Consider the following 18,301-nt stretch of genomic DNA (forward strand, 5'->3'; position numbering starts at 1 on the left):
CTTACTTCACTTAGTATGATAATCCCTAGGTCCATCCATGTTGCTGCAAATGGCATTATTTCATTCTTTTTTATGGCTGAGTAGTAGTATTCTATTGTGTATATATACTTCATCTTCTTTATCCATTCATCTGTCAATAGACATTTAGGTTGTTTCCATGTCTTGCCTATTGTAAATAGTGCTGCTATAAACATTGAGGTGAATGTATCTTTTCAAATTATAATTTTGTCTAGATATACGCCCAGGAGTGGGATTGCTGGATCATACAGCAACTCTGTTTTTAGTTTTTTTGGAACCTCCATACTGTTTTCCATAGTAGCTGCGCCTCTATGTTTACATAGTTAAAAGTCATGAATCAAGCTAACAAACTGTTAAATAAAATATGTTCAGTCTTCCTACATTTATCCTAAGATAAAAATTTTGTAATGTATAAAGCTGTAGTTTAATGAGTATGGACAAGCTATCAGCGATGAAAAAATTTAATTAATATCGTGTGTGTCTGCATAGTCTGGTGATAGGCTGTAGATGTTTGGATAAGTAATAAAATAAAAATTCACACAACTTACTCTATGAAATTTATTTTTTCCCCTTCATTTCAGCAAAATCAATTAATGATGCTGTTTTAATCATGATTTTCATATTGATATAACCAGTGTTCTATTAATAATAATGCCAAATTACATAATATTGTAGCTTTGGAATTTTAAAATTTAATTTCTTGGAGAAACTTTGTTCTGCTAAGGCAGTAGCAGTTGGAATTGTCAATCAAATTCTTAAAACAATACTTATTTTAGAAAATGAAGGATTGGGGTTTCTCGTCTGGCATGTAAAGAGTATAGAGGCCATCACTCCATCCTAACAAGTAAAAAGCTGAACAAACTGAAAATCAACAACTCTTCTTAGATCTGTTAGAGAATTGAGATCACAAAGCAAACTGCTGCTCCCAAAATTGGAGAGACAAACAGGCAGAACAGAGAATAACAACTTACTGGGCAGAAACCTCCAGGGGGACCAGTAGGCGGTATAAAAACCTGAACTGTAATAGATGAACTCCTGGAGACTCAGTGCAGAAGATTGCTAGAGTTAAAAACTCCATAGGGACCCAGTCTTTGGGGGATACCCACACTTTTGTGAGTTTTATTTTCTGAAGCTCTACCAGATTCTCACAGTGAATATTGGAGAAAAAGCCCCTTACATTTCTGGCAGGGAGGAAAAAAAAGGAAAAAATTTGAAATATGTCAGAGCATTCTGTTCTTAACCAGACCTGCTCTTCAGAGAAACTGTCTTACCAGAGGCTGATCTATAGGGGTTTTATCAGAGCCTAACGGACCAGGGGGAAGAGAAATACCCAATCCCAGCCCACTCTAGCCATACTATCCCACCTAATGGGGGTATAAACTGAGAAGCACTTGTGAAGTTCATAGCCCAAGGCCACAGGCTCACTAAAAGACTGAGACCTAATCATAGGTCTATAGAATGCTTCCCACACCACCCCCACCTTAACACTACAGCACTGAAGCCTTGTTTACCCAAGTTCCTTTTACCCAGTACATCATGTCTGACTTTCAACAAAAAGTTACATGGCATACTATAAAGCAAAAAACCCAATTTGGAGAAACAGAGCAAGCATCAGAACCAGACTCAGATATGGCAGTAATGTTGAAATTATCAGATCAGAAATTTAAAATAACTATGATTAATATGCTAAGAGCTGTAAGAGAAAAAGTAGACAACATGCAAGAGCAAATGGATAATGTAAGCAGATAAATGGAAATTCTAAGAAAGAATCACAAAGAAATGCTAGAGATCAAAAACAGTGTAGTGGAAATGAAGACTGCTTTTAATGGGCTCTTTAGTAGACTGGACACAGTTGAGGAAAGAACCTCTGAGCTTGAGGATATGTCAATACAAACTTCCGAAACTGAAAAGCAAAAAGAGGCAAAAGATTGAAAAAAAAATCGAATAGAATGTCCAGGAACTCTGGGGCAACTACAAAAGTGTAACATATGTGTAATGGGAATACCAGAGGAGAAGAAAGAGAGAAAGAAACAGAAGAAATATTTGAAGAAATAATGACTGAGAATCTACCCCAAATTAATGTCAGGCACCGAACCACAGATATAGGAAGCTCAGAGAACACCTAGCGGGATAAATGCAGAAAACAAACATTACACCTAGGCATATCAAATGCATACTGCAGAAAATTAAAAGTAAAGAAAAAATCTTGAAGCCAGAGTGGGGGGGAAAATCTTACTTATGGAGGAGGAAAAACAAGAATTATATCCAACTACTCCTCAGAAATCATGCAAGCGAGAATAGACTGGACTGAAATATTTAGTGTTAAGAGAAAAAACCGCACCAACCTAGAATTCTGTATCCTGCAAAATCATCCTTCAAAAGTTAAGGAAAAATAAAGACTTTCTCAGTCGAACATTGAGGGAATTTGTTGCCTTGCAAGAAATGTTAAAATAAGCTCTTCAGAGAAAACGAAAATTATATAGGTCAGAAACATGATCTAATAAAGGAAGGAAAAGCATTAGAGAAAGAATAAGTAAAGGCAAACCAAAACTTTTATTTTTCTTATTCTTAATTGATTTAAGAGATAACAGTTCTTTCAAAACAGTAATAGCAACTACATATTCAATGATTATAGCTTATGTATAAGTGAAATAAATGACAGCAATGATATAAAGGGTGGGAGGGAGGAATTAAGAATGCTTTGTAATTATAAGGCACTTGCACAACTTCTGAAGCAGTATAGTGTTATTTGAAAGTGGACTTGGATGAGTTGTAAACATATATTGCAAACAATAGGGCAACTAATTTTTTTAAAAAAGTAAAAAAAGTATAATTGATATGCTAAGAAAGGAGAGAAAATGGAATTATACAAAATGCTCAATTAAAACCACAAAAAGCAGAAAAAGAGTGGAAGGAAAAAATAGCAACAAGACCAAGGGCAATGAATAGAAAATAGTATCATAATCCAACTATATCAATAATCACTTTAAACATCAATGGTAAAAATCCACTAATTAAAAGGCAGAGGTCATCAGAGTGGATGAAAACACAAGTCCCAACGATGTCCACAAGAAACCCATTTTAAAAATAAAGACACATATAGATTAAAAGTAAAGGAATGGAGAAAGATATGCCACACTAACACTAATCAAAAGAAAGCTGGAGTAGCTATATTAATTTCAGAAGAGCAGACTTCAGATTTATCATAGGTATACAAGGCTGATTCAACATTTGAAAATTCATGTAATCCATCACATCACAAGCTAAGGAAGAAAAATCACATAATCATATCAAGATATGCAGAAAAAAACACTTGATGAAATCCAACACGCATTCAAGATAAAAACTCTCAGCAAACTAGGAATAGAGGGGAAGTTCCTCAACCTGCTAAAGAACATCTACAAAAAACCTACAGCTAACATCATCCTAAAAAGCTAGAAGCTTTCCTGCTGAGATTAGGAATAGGCAAGAATGTTCCTTCTCACTACAGTATTCCTTTTCTACATTGTACTGGAAGTCCTAGCTAATGCAATAAGACCAAAAAAAGAAAGAAAGAAAGAAAGAAAAAGTATACAGATTGGGAGGGAAGAAATAAAATTGTTTTTGTTTATAGATGACACGATTGTCTATGTAGAAAATCTGGAAAGATCTACTAAAAAACTCCTGTAACTAATAAGTGATTCTAGTACGCTTGCAGGATACAAGGTTAACATAAATCTCATCGCTTTCCTATATACCAGCAATGAACAAGTGAATTTGAAATAAAAAATACAATACCAATTAAAAACAAACAAATAAACAACCCCAATACCGTTTACATTAACATCCTGAAAAATGAAATACGTGAGCATTAAACTAACAAAATATATATAAGATCAATATGAGGAAAACCACAAAACTCTGATGGAAGAAATCAATGAAGAAATAAATAAATAGAGATAGTTGATGCCCAGGGATAAAAAGAATCAATATTGCCAAGATGCTAGTGCTTCCCAACTAGTGCTTCCCAAATCTATTGATCTATAGATTTAATGAAATCCCAGCAAGTTATTTTGTGGATATTGATAAAATGACTCTAAAATTTATACGGAGAAGAAAAAGACCCAGAATAGCCAACTCAATACTGAGGAATTGAGGAAGAACAAAGTTGGAGACTGACACTACTGACTTCAAGACTCGCTACAAAACTACAGTAATCAAGGCAGTGTGGTATTGGTGAAAGAACAGACAAATGGATCAATGGAACAGCATAGAGAGCCCAGAAATAGACCCATATAAATACAGTCAACTTATCTTTGACAAAGTAGCAGAGGCAATACAATGGAGCAAAGATCATCTTCTCAACAAACAGTGCTGTAATAACTGCATATGCAAAAAAAGAAATAAATCTGGTCACAAATCTTACACCTTTCACAAAGATTAACTCAAAATGAATCACAGACCTAAATTTAAACACAAAACTATAAAACTCCTAGAAGATAACATAGGAGAAAATCTAGAAGTCCTTGGATTTGTGATGACTTTTTAGGTACAACACCAAAGGCACGATCCATGAAAGAAAAAATTAACAAACTGGACTTCATTAAAATTAATTACTTCTGCTCTGTGAAAGATGAGGTCTAGAGAATTAGGCATTAAACCACAGACTGGCAGAAAATATTTGCAAAAGATATACCTGATAAAGGATTATTATCCAAAATATACACAGGACTCTTAAAACTCAACATAAGAAAACCAACAACCCAATTAAAAGACAGGCCAAAGATCTTTTTTTTTTTTTTTAAACATCTTTATTGCAGTATAATTGCTTTACAATGGTGTGAGGCCAAAGATCTTAACAGACACCTCATCAAAGAAGATATACAAATGACAAATAAGCACATGAAAAAATGCCCATATCTTATTTCATCAGGGAAATGCAAATTAAAATAGAGATATCACTAAACACCTATAAGAATAGCCAAAATCCAGAACAGTAACAACATCAAACCTTGGCAAGGGGTTAAACACCAGGAACTCTCAAGCATTGCTGGTGTGAATGCAAAATGGTATAGTCACTTTGGAAGACAGTTTAGCACTTTTTTTTTCTTTTATAAAACTGAATATACTTTTACCACATGATCCAGCAATCTGGTTCCTTGCTACTTACCCAAAGGAACTGAAAACTTACTTCCACACAAAAACCTGCACACAGATGTTTTTTATAACAGCTTTATTCATAAGAGCCAAAACTTGGAATCAACCAAGATGTCCTTCAGTAGGTGAATGATGGATAAATAACCTGTGGTCCATCCAGACCGTGCAATATTATTTATCACTAAAAAGAAATGAGCTATCAAGCCATGAGAAGACATGAAGGAATAGTACTGAGTGACAGTGGCCAGTCTGAAAAGGCTACATACCGTAAGATTCCACTGGAAAATAGAATGTATGACATTCTGGAAAAGACCAAACTTGGTGACAGTATGAAGATCTGGTGATTTTCAAACGTTAGAGGGAAGGGATGAATAGGTAAGCACTGTGAGATGACGCGTGGCACAGCTGGTACTAAAAACTGGGTTGACTCCTAAAGCAGTTGAACTTTCTATTCCGGTTCTGCGTCAGTAAAACATAGGACCTGCCAGGGCTGAAATCCCATTGCCACCTGTGCCTTCAGTTGGTGACCAGACTCCCTGAATTAATAAAAGGGTTTTTTGTTTTGTTTTTTTAAGACAGATACCCAGCAAGTTACCCACTCTCCAACTAAGGTCACTTGGGCAACTGACTTTCCAGAGCAAATTGGCCCCGTTTAAGAATTCTTGGCTCCTGAAATTCGGAATAAATCGGGTTCTTCTAAAAGAAGCTTTATTTGGGATTCTAGGCTGAACCCCTCTGGACGGCACATAAGACGGCAAAGTGAAGGGGGCTCCCCGGCCCAACAGCTGAACCCCGACACCGCGTCACCGCTCAACCCGGCCCGGTGGGGCCGGCCCAGAACCAGGCCCGGCCGGCGCAGCGCGGGCGGGGCCCGGGCGGAGAGCCAGACCCGCCGCTGCCGCCGCGAGCCGTGACCTGCCCGCCAGACCTGGCGGCGCAGTCTCGCGGGATTCCTCAGCTCTCGCTCCCGGTGCCGCTCCTGAGGTGGCTAGAGTCCCGGACACTCCCGGGAGTCGTCTCTGGTCGCGGGGGTACGGTGGGCTGGACGGGAACGGGGAGGAAGGTGCCTTCGACCGCCGCCCGAGGTGAGGGTTCTTGAGCCCCGACTGGGCGGGCGGCCGCGGCCGGGCGGGTGCCGGGGTGAGCGGGGGCGGGCCTCGAGGGGTGCGGGGCGGGCGGGGGGCGCGCGCTTGTTGCCGCAGGTGTGGGGAAGGCGGCGGCGGTGGGACGGTCCGCACCGGCCAAAGTTTTCCCGGAAGTTGGGGAAAGGCGATGCCGGTCCCCGCGGGGCCAGGGGCAGGTGCCCGGCGCTGGGCCCGGGGCAGGTGCCCGGGGGTGGGGAGAGTTGCCCTGCCTGGCGCTGGAAGTCGGGGCATCGGTGTGTGTTGGGGGATGGGATGAGGGCGTGCGATTTTTCGTGGCTCCGGGCCCACAGCCTCCCTCCCACCGAAACTCCGTCGCCGCCGCGGGACAGCTTTGCTCATTTCCCTTTTCCGTGAGATCGCTACTCCCCCCAGCCCTTGAATACTAGTTTCGCTCCTCCGCAGTAGGAATCCTGGAAGTCTCCCTTTACTTGGCATTTTTAAAAACGTAAAAGTATGTCTCCAGAAGAGTGCCACAAAAACTCGCCCTTTAGAGTCTTTAAAGAATTGAAGAACTCATGAGATCTTAAGGAATTTCCCCGGGACTCGGTTTTCTTGTGCGTAATAAGATAGCGAACAGGGGCTTTTAGGTTTTACAATTCTATCAGCCCTTCTTAACTTATTCCTATCCCCACCATTTTCTCCATCTCACTCATCCAGTGCCCCCCTTTTACCCTGTGTTCCGTACAGCGCAAGCCTCCTATCATCCGTTCCCTAGAGATGAGACTTCCTCAGCAGGCGATAGATTCTGTGCCAAGGCAGGTGGAAGAGGATCTCGATGGGACGAAATTTTCCGTCGTTTTTCCGGTGTTAGTTACCTAGGGTGAAAATCTTAACTCTGCACTTTGACGTACGCATTTGAGTCTATGACAAACGTTGCTGATACACCCTTTTGGTTGTTTTTACAGTAATTGACCCAGAACTCATTTTCAGGAAAAAGGGCTTCCTTCAAAATGGTAAAATAATTAAACGAGGAATTTGAGCATTTTATCTTTGGATGGAAATCTGAGAATGAAAAGAGCGATTAATCCAAGCCATGTGGTAAAATTAGGAATTTGAAGAGAATGGAAACGTTTACATTTTTGTGGACATGTATTTTTCTACCCCTCGTACGAGGGCACAGTCTTTTCACCTGTGAACCAATTACTGTTCCCAGATGTATGAAAATGGCCTACAACATGACATTTTTCCCTAATCTGATGGGTCATTATGACCAGAGTATTGCGGCTGTGGAAATGGAGGTGAGTAGTTCTTCGTATCTTTATGGAAAAATAGTTTATGCTCTTTTCTGGAATAAACTATAAATAGGACCTTTTTTTAAAAAAAAAAAAACACAGACACAGTAGGGGATTTCTTCAAGTTGTATATAAGTCCTACTTTGAATAAATCCCTCTGAGAATTAAATCTCCCTACTAACTTGCGCTCGTGTACATCTGTGGCCCTGCTTAGTGGATTTGCTTAAGATCGGGTTCATTTTATACGAAGTATAGTTATGAATGATTTTGCAATGTCTTGCACCTGTCAAATATTTTGCTCTCCTGAGTAAATTTTGGTAGTTCCTCTAGAAATGTGAATTCTGAATTTTCCTAATTGATTGAACGTGTAATCTATATTGCCTGGACTAAAAGTGCTTGGATTACATATATTTTCATAAGTAGTTGTTATGTTCACTTGGCCCTGTTTTTCTGAAGCAAATCAATGACTAGAAGATTTTGGGGCTGTAGATAGTGTTTTGCTAAAAAGTGATTTTTTTCTTTAAGCATAGTGCTTCAAGTATTCTTTGTAAGATACTGTTTAAAAAAAAAACAAAAAACAACACACACGTCAGGAGAGGAGCAGAGTGACACTAAAGATTGCCTCAGGTGCCTCAGTTACCTGCCTCTGGTTTAGAGATACGCAGATTGCTAGGGAGGTGTGGGAAGAAAGAGTTACCTGTAGAAACCTGTCCTCTCCTACAGATCTGTTAGGTGGATAACTTTCATGAAGGAAAGAAGACAAATGTTTCTGTAGTTTTTTTCCAGAAAAACTGAGGATAGTAAAGGCTTTTTCCCTTCAGATTGTTTCTTAAAGTTGAAACCCCGGCAGTTTTAATATAGACACAGCTTTAAAAACTGACCAGACTTGCTTTCGCAGCTTCTGAAGTCTTCCATTGTTGTTTAGTTGAATAGTTGTCCAGTTACCTCATTGTAGACTCATGTCTAAAATAGGAAGGCTTTTGAATACTAAGTAGAAGTACTTTTAAAAGATATTGCAAATTATATTACTATGATCTTTCAATGGTTTTTCAAACCAGTGCAAGGTATCTTTTTGAACACTGAACAGATGATGTGGTGAGACTTCCATTGGTTAATCAGAACCATTTTGATTGTTTAATCTGATTAAATAAAGTATGTAGTATGAGTAACTTCAAGGAATAATTATAACCTTCATTCACATTTTTTCTGATAAGTGTTTTATAACTCATATCTTATAGAGTTCTTAAAAATTTTTTAAAATCTGGTCTCCTTTTTGTATAGTAGCTACATGCATTTTGAATGCTGACATTGACCTTATAAATTCAGATAATTTAGAATTCCTTATCATAGAGTACCATTATGAAGATAGGGAGAGATGCATCCCTGCTATTAAGTACTGTAATTATAAGATGATAAGAACTAGTTTTTGTTCTAGACATGTCTTTTTAAAACCAATTGTTTCTGACCCAAAAAAGGTTATTTTTCATTTACCTAGCTTTTTTCCCAGGTAGTTTTGTGTCTGGACTTGATATCAAGAAGGCATTTTTGTTCTTCCCTCCTTTATTTGATTGCTGACATTACTAATCTCTTCATTATATAATCTACACTTTCTCTTAGCCTTTACTATTAAGTTTTATTCCATAAATCACATTTCAGTTGGTTTAAGGATATAAAAGAAAGCAATCAAGCAGTCATTTAATACCAGCATTAACCTATGTTTACAAAAGAAGAAAGGGAAATGGAAAGGCAAAATAATATCAACCTAAATCAGACTTTAAATCCCTATAAATTATCTTTTTGGTCCAGTGTATTACGCTTTTCCTATTGCCCCGTTCTTATTTTTCCTTAGCCAGTGGCATTCTCTTTTAGTTCCTGTATTGAACGTCCAAAATTCTATAATTCGAGAGTTGTGACTTAAATATCATGCAGAGCTTCTTATCCTCTTTTGTGCCATTGACCCATTCTCAGAATTTTAAAATTTAAATAACATGAGTAGGATTACAGAGGAAACCAATTATATTGAAATGTACATCTATTTATAGCCCAGGTTAGGAAGCTTTGAACCTGTCATTATATAGGTGAAGAAACTGAAGCCCAGAAAGGTTATGATTTGTCCAAGATCTGAGCGCTATAATCTGATGCAATCTTCTCTGTCAACATGGACCATAATGTCATCTTTAACGGTTTTTGTGGAGTGTTTTTTTTATCCTTGACCGTATTAGATAAAAAAGAAAATACTTCCTAGGATTAGATTGTCCTGTGTTAATTTCAATCTTTGCTGCTTCTTCCTAAACTTCATTTTGATAAAAATTAAGCTGGGAGATTTTTTTTTAACCTCTTATCAGCTTTACCTTTCTGTTTCTCATCCATGCCTTGAATACAAAGTCTTGTCAAAATTTTTAGATCAAAAATAAAATCCTTTGGCTTCAGCCTGTCCCCTCTGGTGGTGCCAAAGTGATTTCAGTAAAATGCAAATCCATGCAGTCCACTCTGGGGTTAAAATTCTTCACCATTTCCCTAAAGCTGGAAAAATAAAGACCTGACTAGTGCAGCACCTAAGGTTCTTTATATGAGACCCTGCCTTCCTGTCCGGCTTCCCATCTCGTTGCTTCCCATGTTACACACTCTGCTTCGGCCAAGCTGACCTGTTTGTAGATGTAGAATTCAGATCCATATTACTCCCTCTCACTTCCGTACAGTTGCACATATTGTATCCACTGCCTCCTGGGTTCCTTACCTACCCTTCTTCATCTGCTCAATTTCTTTACATCTCAGTTAAAGCAATAACTCTGTGTTTAGCGAAGTATTCCTTGCACCTTTCTCCCAAGCATATTTAATCAGCTCACACTCTACACTCTGATAGTACATAATATATACAACTGTTCTTATACTTACCGTGCTGTATTGCACTTATTTACATGGCTCTCTCCCTAGCTTTTGAGGTTGTTGAGAGTAGGGATGTTTATTCATTTCTATGTCTAATGCCTAGTACAGTGTACAGTGCCTCTGAGCATGGTAGATGTTCAATGAAGGCTAAATAAAGGAAAAGGAGATGTTTCTTATTCTAATAAATCATCAATGAGAATTTTCCCTCCAAATCTTTACCTTCCACCTTTATCTTCTGCAGAGTCCACGTGAAAGGCACTAATATTTTTTTTTTTAATTTTTAACATCTTTATTGGAGTATAATTGCTTTACAATGGTGTGTTAGTTTCTGCTTTATAACAAAGTGAATCAGTTATACATATGTTCCCATATCTCTTCCCTCTTGCGTCTCCCTCCCTCCCACCCTCCCTATCCCACCTCTCTAGGTGGTCACAAAGCACCAAGCTGATCTCCCTGTGCTATGCGACTGCTTCCCACTAGCTATCTATTTTACGTTTGGTAGTGTATATATGTCCATGCCACTCTCTCACTTTGTCACAGTTTTCCCTTCCCCCTCCTCATATCCTCAAGTCCATTCTCTAGTAGGTCTGTGTCTTTATTCCGTCTTACCCCTAGGTACTTCATGACATTTTTTTTTCTTAGATTCCATATATATGTGGTAGCATACAGTATTTGTCTTTCTGACTTACTTCACTCTGTATGACAGACTCTAGGTCCATCCACCTCACTACAAATAACTCAATTTCGTTTCTTTTTATGGCTGAGTAATATTCCATTGTATATATGTGCCACATCTTCTTTATCCATTCATCTGTTGATGGACACTTAGGTTGCTTCCATGTCCTGGCTATTGTAAATAGAGCTGCAATGAAGATTTTGGTACATGACTCTTTTTGAATTATGGTTTTCTCAGGGTATATGCCCAGTAGTGGGATTGCTGGGTTGTATGGTAGTTTTATTTGTAGTTTTTTTAGGAACCTCCATGCTGTTCTCCGTAGTGGCTGTATCAATTTACATTCCCACCAACAGTGAAAGAGGGTTCCCTTTTCTCCACACCCTCTCCAGCATTTATTGTTTGTAGATTTTTTGATGATGGCGATTCTGACTGATGTGAGATGATGTCTCATTGTAGTTTTGATTTGCATTTCTCTAATGATTAATGATGTTGAGCATTCTTTCATGTGTTTGTTGGCAATCTGTATATCTTCTTTGGAGAAATGTCTGTTTAGGTCTTCTGCCCATTTTTGGATTGGGTTGTTTGTTTAACATTGAGCTGCATGAGCTGCTTGTAAATTTTGGAGATTAATCCTTTGTCAGTTGCTTCATTTGCAAATATTTTCTCCCATTCTGAGGGTTGTCTTTTCGTCTTGTTTATGGTTTCCTTTGCTGTGCAAAAGCTTTGAAGTTTCATTAGGTCCCATTTGTTTATTTTTGTTTTTATTTCCATTTCTCTAGGAGGTGGGTCAAAAAGGATCTTACTGTGATTTATGTCATAGAGTGTTTTGCCTATGTTTTCCTCTAAGAGTTTGAGAGTGTCTGGCCTTACATTTAGGTCTTTAATCCATTTTGAGTTTATTTTTGTGTGTGGTGTTAGGGAGTGTTCTAATTTCATACTCTTACATGTACCTGTCCAGTTTTCCCAGCACCACTTATTGAAGAGGCTGTCTTTTCTCCACTGTATATTCTTGCCTCCTTTATCAAAGATAAGGTGACCATATGTGCGTGGGTTTATCTCTGGGCTTTCTATCCTGTTCCATTGATCTATATTTCTGTTTTTGAAAGCCCCTAATATTTTTATGTGGTTTACATATCATTCACCTTTGATCTGCCTGAGCCTAGTTCTAATAAAATACATCAGTTGATATCCTCTATGTTCTTTGCCATTATTAGCGTGACACATGTTTATTTTGAATTTATTCAAAAGATTAGATTTTTTAACCATTTATATTTATTTATATGGAGTGAAAGAATTATCTTTTGATTGGACCATTGTATTATAAACTATATGTGTCAGATTTCTTTTCAAACATTGTACTTTAGTACTTAATCTATAGTCCAGTCAAATGCTAAATTATAACTGAATATACCTCAGCTTTTACTTTTAAAAAGTGTTTTATAGTTTCTCTAAAGAACTGATTGTGTTTTACACTTCCAACCCAACTGCCTTTGGCTCCTGCTGGTCCCGGTTGAATTTCCAGTGTTTACTATGAATTAACGTTAGGATGAGGGGCTGAAGAATTATCTGTTGATTATGGCAACCAGTTGTGCCTTCTTAGCTACCAAGAATGTCATGTAAGTCAAGAGATCTATTTCCCTCCTCTTTTATGCCTTAGTTTTCATTATGTGTGATGGTTATCCTGGTTTATAGAATTTATAACATTTGTGGTCATTGCTGATCTGTGATTATATGAGATGGTTTAGGGCAGTGATTGTCAAACTTTAGTTCATAGACCAGCAGGTTGTGAGCATGTTAGAAATGCAAGTTCATGGACCCCATTCCAACCTACTGAATCATGATCTGTGAAAGTAGAGCTCAGGAAACTGATTTAACAAGCTGTCCAGGTGTTTCTTATGAGTGTTAAAATTTGAGACCCAGTGGTTTAGAGCAGGGAATGCAGACATTTTCTGTAAAGGGGTAAATAATAAATATTTTTGGCTTTGCAAGACATTCACTCTCTGTCACAGCTATTCAACTCTTCAATTGTAGCCAATACAAATGAGTGTGGATGTTTCAATAAAACTTTACTTGTAAAAACAGATAGTGCATCACTTTTGGCCCACAGGCTGTAGTTTGCTGAACTCTGGTTTAAAGTACTTGAAAATGTTCTTAAGGATTACACACATAAAGCATGTAATAAAAATCATTATTGTGCATTCTTATTAATATGTTACCATATGTGTTATGTGTTATTTTCTTTCCAGATAATTTTAAGTCAAATTTATCACAAACCAAAGGATCTGACTGAGATATCCTGGTCCTTTAGTTTTGTTTCAGAGATTGCTTGAAATAAGGGACTTTGATTTTTTCCTTACTTTATTATCTGAGACTGAAGTCATTTGTATTACTACAAAGAGTTAATTTACAATTCTGAATAGTAACTTGGCTTTGTAATGAAAAGGATGTTGTACAGTCTAACTCTCCCAAGTGGAAAAACAAATGGTTGCTGGTTTTCCATTGTGTTGCTTTTTGTTTCATATCTAGAGCATTGTTTCTCAAATTGTGAGGTTGATGTCCCTTGAGAGACTGATTTCATCCAGAAAGAGCTGAGACTGATCTAGGGAAAATGGAGACCAGAATTTTGTATTTTTCTTTTTGAATTGCCTTCATTAAGGCCTAGGCAAAGCGAAGTCATGTATTGTGTTTGGAACAGCATGTGGTTGTTCTACTTTTGAACAGTCTAAAGGGAAGTGAGCCAAAAAAAAAAAAAAACTCCTTTCCTTTCCACCTGTTAGTATGCACTAGTAAAATATCTCTAATCAATTAAAAATAAAGGGATGGAGAAAAAACAAACTTTATAAACAAACTTTAAAGAAAAAATCTGTTTCTATTGGTTTTTAAACATATTCATCTGCTTTTAGATGAGTCTAGTGGACCCCTTCCTTTCCTCCTTATTCTCCACTCTTCTACCCCATACAAAAGGAAAGAAAATGTTTAGTGTGACTAACCTCTTTATTTTTCAGGGAAGACTTTCTGAAAATAGGTGTAATTATTCTGAAAGTAAGCTGTTGAGTCATTTAAAATGAAATAAATATAGAAAAGTATTCCAGATCAGTTGTGTGTATAGTGGCTACTGTTGGATTTTTAATGTAGAAACTATAAACTTACCTTCCTTTCTGACATTGTACTGCAGTAGTAGGGAAAGTACCTTGACTAATTCTGAGTCTACAGAATCAGGGTTAGACCTGTATGTGAACAGAGGACAGTATTTCTCCTGGGAGTCTCTGCTGATAGGCACAAAATCCCTAGGGTCATTCCTTGTTATTCCACAGTCTGGGATATTATTAGTTATGTCTTCAGGAGAGCCTGTCCGTAAAGAGACATGGTTCTTTTAGACTATGGGAAGACTGTTGTGTTGTGATTTTTTCCTTTCCTTGAGAATGTGGCATGTAGATAATGAAGTTGTATTACTCTAGTTTGTATATATGTATGTATTCATTCATTAATGTTTGTTGAATGTGTACCTGGATGTGAATTATAGTTTTTCAAGTTACAAGTTTTCTTCAAGTAAATTAGCTGCCTCTTTCTTTCTCCTCCTTCTGGGACCCTGATAATGCAAATTGTTAGTATGCTTGATGTTGTCCCAGAGGTCTCTTAAATTAAACCGTCCTCATTTTTTAAAAATTCTTTTTTCTTTTTTCTGTTCAGCTTGGGTGATTTTCACTACTCTGTATTCCAGTTCACTGATCTGATTCTCTGTATTATCTAATCTACTGTTGATTTCTTCTAGTGTATTTTTTATTTCAGTTATTGTATTCTTTAGTTCTTTTTAGTTCTTCTTTATAATTTTGAACTCTTTATTAAATTTCTCACTGTGTTCATCCATTCTTCTCCTGAGTTTGTTGAACATCTTGTGATCATTGTCTTGAACTCTTTATCTGGTAGATTGCTGATTTCCACTTTACTTAGTTCTTCTTTTGAGGTTCTGTTTTGTTCCTTCGTTTGGAACATATTCCTCTGTCTCCTCATTTTGCCAAATTCCTTGTGCTTATTTCTATGTATTGGGTAGGTAAGTTATGTTTCCCAATCTTGGCGAATTGGTCTTATGTAAGAGACGTCCTGTGGGGCCCAGTAGAACACTCCCCTCTGGCCACCAGAGCTGTATGCTCTAGGGGTGCCCACTATGTGGGCTGTGTGGGCCCCTCTGTTGTGACAGGGCTAACAACTGTGAGCACCCTGGTAGGTGGGGTTGGTCCCCAGCCCTGCTGGCTGCAAGTCCCTGCCTTGTGTGGTGGCTGCCAGAGGTAGTGGTACCCACTTACCACTAATAGGCTAGAGGGAAGACTCCAAAATGGTGCTTGCCAGGACCAGTGTCCTCGTGGTAGAATGAGCTCCCCAAAATGGATGCTGCCAGTGTCTGTTTCCCCAGGGGGAGTCCCTGCCTTCTGCCTCTCTGGGAGCCTTTCTAAGATCAGTAAGAGGGTCTGACCCAGTCAGATTACTGCCTCTGCATTGGGAGTTGGAGTGTGTGAAGTTTTGCATGTGCCCTTTAAGAGTGGAGTGTCTGTTTCCTGCATCTCTCCAGCTCTTCTGTATGCAAGCCCTGCCGGCCTTCAAAGCTAGACATTCTAGGGGCTCATCTTCCCAGCGTGGGACCCCCAGGCTAGGGAGCCTGATGTAGGGCTCAGACCCCTGGCTCCTTGGGGAAAACCTCTGCAATTGTGATTATCCTTACATTTATGGGTTGCCTACCCTGGGGAGTGGGTCTTGACTGTACTGTATTGCTACCTCTCCCACCTGTCTCATTGTGGTTCCTTCTTTATATTCTTAGTGGTGGAAAATCTTTTCTGCTAGTCTTCAGGTTGTGTTCAGGTTGTGTTCATCAATAGTCACTCTGTAAAGCTGTAATTTTGGTGTGCCCGTGGGAGGAGGTGAGCTTAGAGTCTTCCTATTCCACCATCTTGGCCACATTCTCTAAGTTACAAGTTTTAAATTAAATAATTGAGTCTTCAGTGGACAGATTATTCTGAAGTACCAACCACTTACTATATATCTTTGTTTAATTTCTAAAGGAAAGGTCTTTTGGAGAAATAGTTTAAAATTTGTAGTGCTCGCTAAGAAATACTTTAAAAATAACAAGTTTTCTGTTGTGGAAATAATGCAAATTTCTGTTTTTTATTCTTGTCTTGTATTCCAGGCCCTGGTTTGCATTTTTTAAAAAGAAGTTGACTTGCCTGAGATTGGTCACATTCATGATAATAAGTGGCAGTTTGTACCACTTGATTATACAGTAGTCCATTAACATTCTCAAAGAATTTACTCAACTCTTATAACCACTTTGACAGTATTTACTCTGTGAAGTGTAAACATTTAAGGACCCCTTTAGATCTTTAGTGAGTCTGTTGCCGACCTAAGGCGCACCACTTTTTTTTTCAATCATTTTTTTAAACTTCTTCACTTTTTCTCAATTTTCATTACTATCACTAGAGGTTGGCTTTCATTTTGGTGACATTTTAAAGTAAGAAATAAAGCTCTTACCACTTCTTGAGAGTTACTGTGTGACACCATGAGTAGAAAGCACAAATCCTGAGATGAGAATCAGATGCTTTACGGTCACTTGGCCTTGGTCACTAGTAAAGTGGCTTCTTCCATGTACCAGGGGGATTCTGATTCATGCTTCAGGAAAGTGACAAATGTCTATATAACCTGCATCTTTATTGCTAAGGGAGGCAAGGTGCAGGCAAGATACTGCCACAAGCCCACTCTGCTTAGGCTTAGCTTTATGTATTTCTTAAAATCAAAATATTTTTCTTGGGCTTCCCTGGTGGCGCAGTGGTTGAGAGTCCACCTGCCGATGCAGGAGACGCGGGTTCGTGCCCTGGTCTGGGAAGATCCCACATGCCGCGGAGCGGCTGGGCCCGTGAGCCGTGGCCGCTGAGCCTGCGCGTCCGGAGCCTGTGCTCCGCAATGGGAGAGGCCACAACAGTGAGAGGCCCGCGTACCACAAAAAAAAAAATAATAAATATTTTTCTTCTTTTGATCCCTCTCTATTAGCCTTTTAACCCAGAGTTTCTCTTCAGGACCTTATAGCACCAGCAACCCCGGGTCTATACTATGGCCCCTTCCATTATCATGTCATTAGATCATGGGGAGCTAGCTGGTGTGTTTTAAGGACAAGGTGCAGTATGACAGAAGTAGGCATTCTGAGAGTGTGAGTAGTACGCTCATGCTGCTTTCCTGTGTCTTTAAAATCTACTCCGGCCACTTGAAGAGGGAATCATATTGGCTACACCTGATGTCATAAATAGGTGACTAGAAAACACCCAGTTCATGAGAGGTCTTGGGCTGATGATCTCTAGATGTCCCATAATTGTGTCCAATGTCTACCAGGAACCATTAGCAGAATCAAAGTGGAAGGTTCCTTTTATTTATGTAGGGTTAATCTCCTCATTGGTACATACCTATGGCCTCACCAGCTTTATGTCCTCAATATGATGGGCCAGCGTGATGTCCTGTGAAATAGTGATATGGTCAGAGTCTCTGGTCAAATGAAATTGAGGCACAGAGCTGAAGAGCTGATATTACTCTAAGGTGGTGCTTCTCACACTCTGGTGTGCATCAGAATCGTTTGAAGGGCTTGTTAAAACACAGATCACTGACACCACCTCCAGAATTCCCGAATCAGTAGATCTGGGGTGGGATGGAGAAGTTACTTCTAACAAGTTTCCAGTGGGACGTGCTGTTGCTGCTTCAGGGACCACTCTTTGAGAATGACTGCTCTAAGGCAAGTTGGGGAAGATGTGTTGCTGTCCTTGTTAGGTGAAAGTAAATTCCTTTTGGAGGAAAAAGCATTGGCCAGATAAGAGCTGCATATGTGTTGCCGAGGCTGTACTGATTTGCTATAGTAGAGAGATCACATCTGGAAAAGTACTTTAGCCATTTGATTAAGGTTGCTTAAGACAATGTATTAATAACATATCCAGTTAAAATGGACAGGTGCCACCGATTACTACCCCTGAATCTGTTTTTGATGGTGTCACTCATCTCTGAAAGCCCTGTCTACAGTATTGCTTTTGATTTTCTATCATGGTAGAGGGAGACCTCTAATGTTTTTTGTTTTGCCACCTCGACCATAAAAATGTTTATCCAGGAAGCCAGTATGGTGATTGTGCTATTGTGAAATACAGCTATTTGAAGTAGACACACCTGGGCTTGGGAAATTACAC

The 18,301-nt window shown here is 38.8% G+C and overlaps 1 protein-coding gene across 1 annotated transcript in view; it reads left to right on the top strand.

Annotated features, from left to right (window-relative positions):
- The first annotated feature begins 6,149 nt into the window (after window positions 1–6,149).
- FZD6 (frizzled class receptor 6) overlaps window positions 6,150–18,301 on the top strand; it is a 37,145-nt gene continuing 24,993 nt past the window's right edge. The window contains exons 1-2 of the mRNA XM_059995022.1: window positions 6,150–6,239; window positions 7,205–7,537. Coding sequence (XP_059851005.1) covers window positions 7,361–7,537 — 177 coding nt within the window. The 5' untranslated portion in view covers window positions 6,150–6,239; window positions 7,205–7,360. The remainder of the gene's footprint in view (window positions 6,240–7,204; window positions 7,538–18,301) is intronic.

Source organism: Delphinus delphis, chromosome 17, assembly GCF_949987515.2.
Source record: "Delphinus delphis chromosome 17, mDelDel1.2, whole genome shotgun sequence".
Taxonomy (NCBI): Eukaryota; Metazoa; Chordata; class Mammalia; order Artiodactyla; family Delphinidae; genus Delphinus; species Delphinus delphis.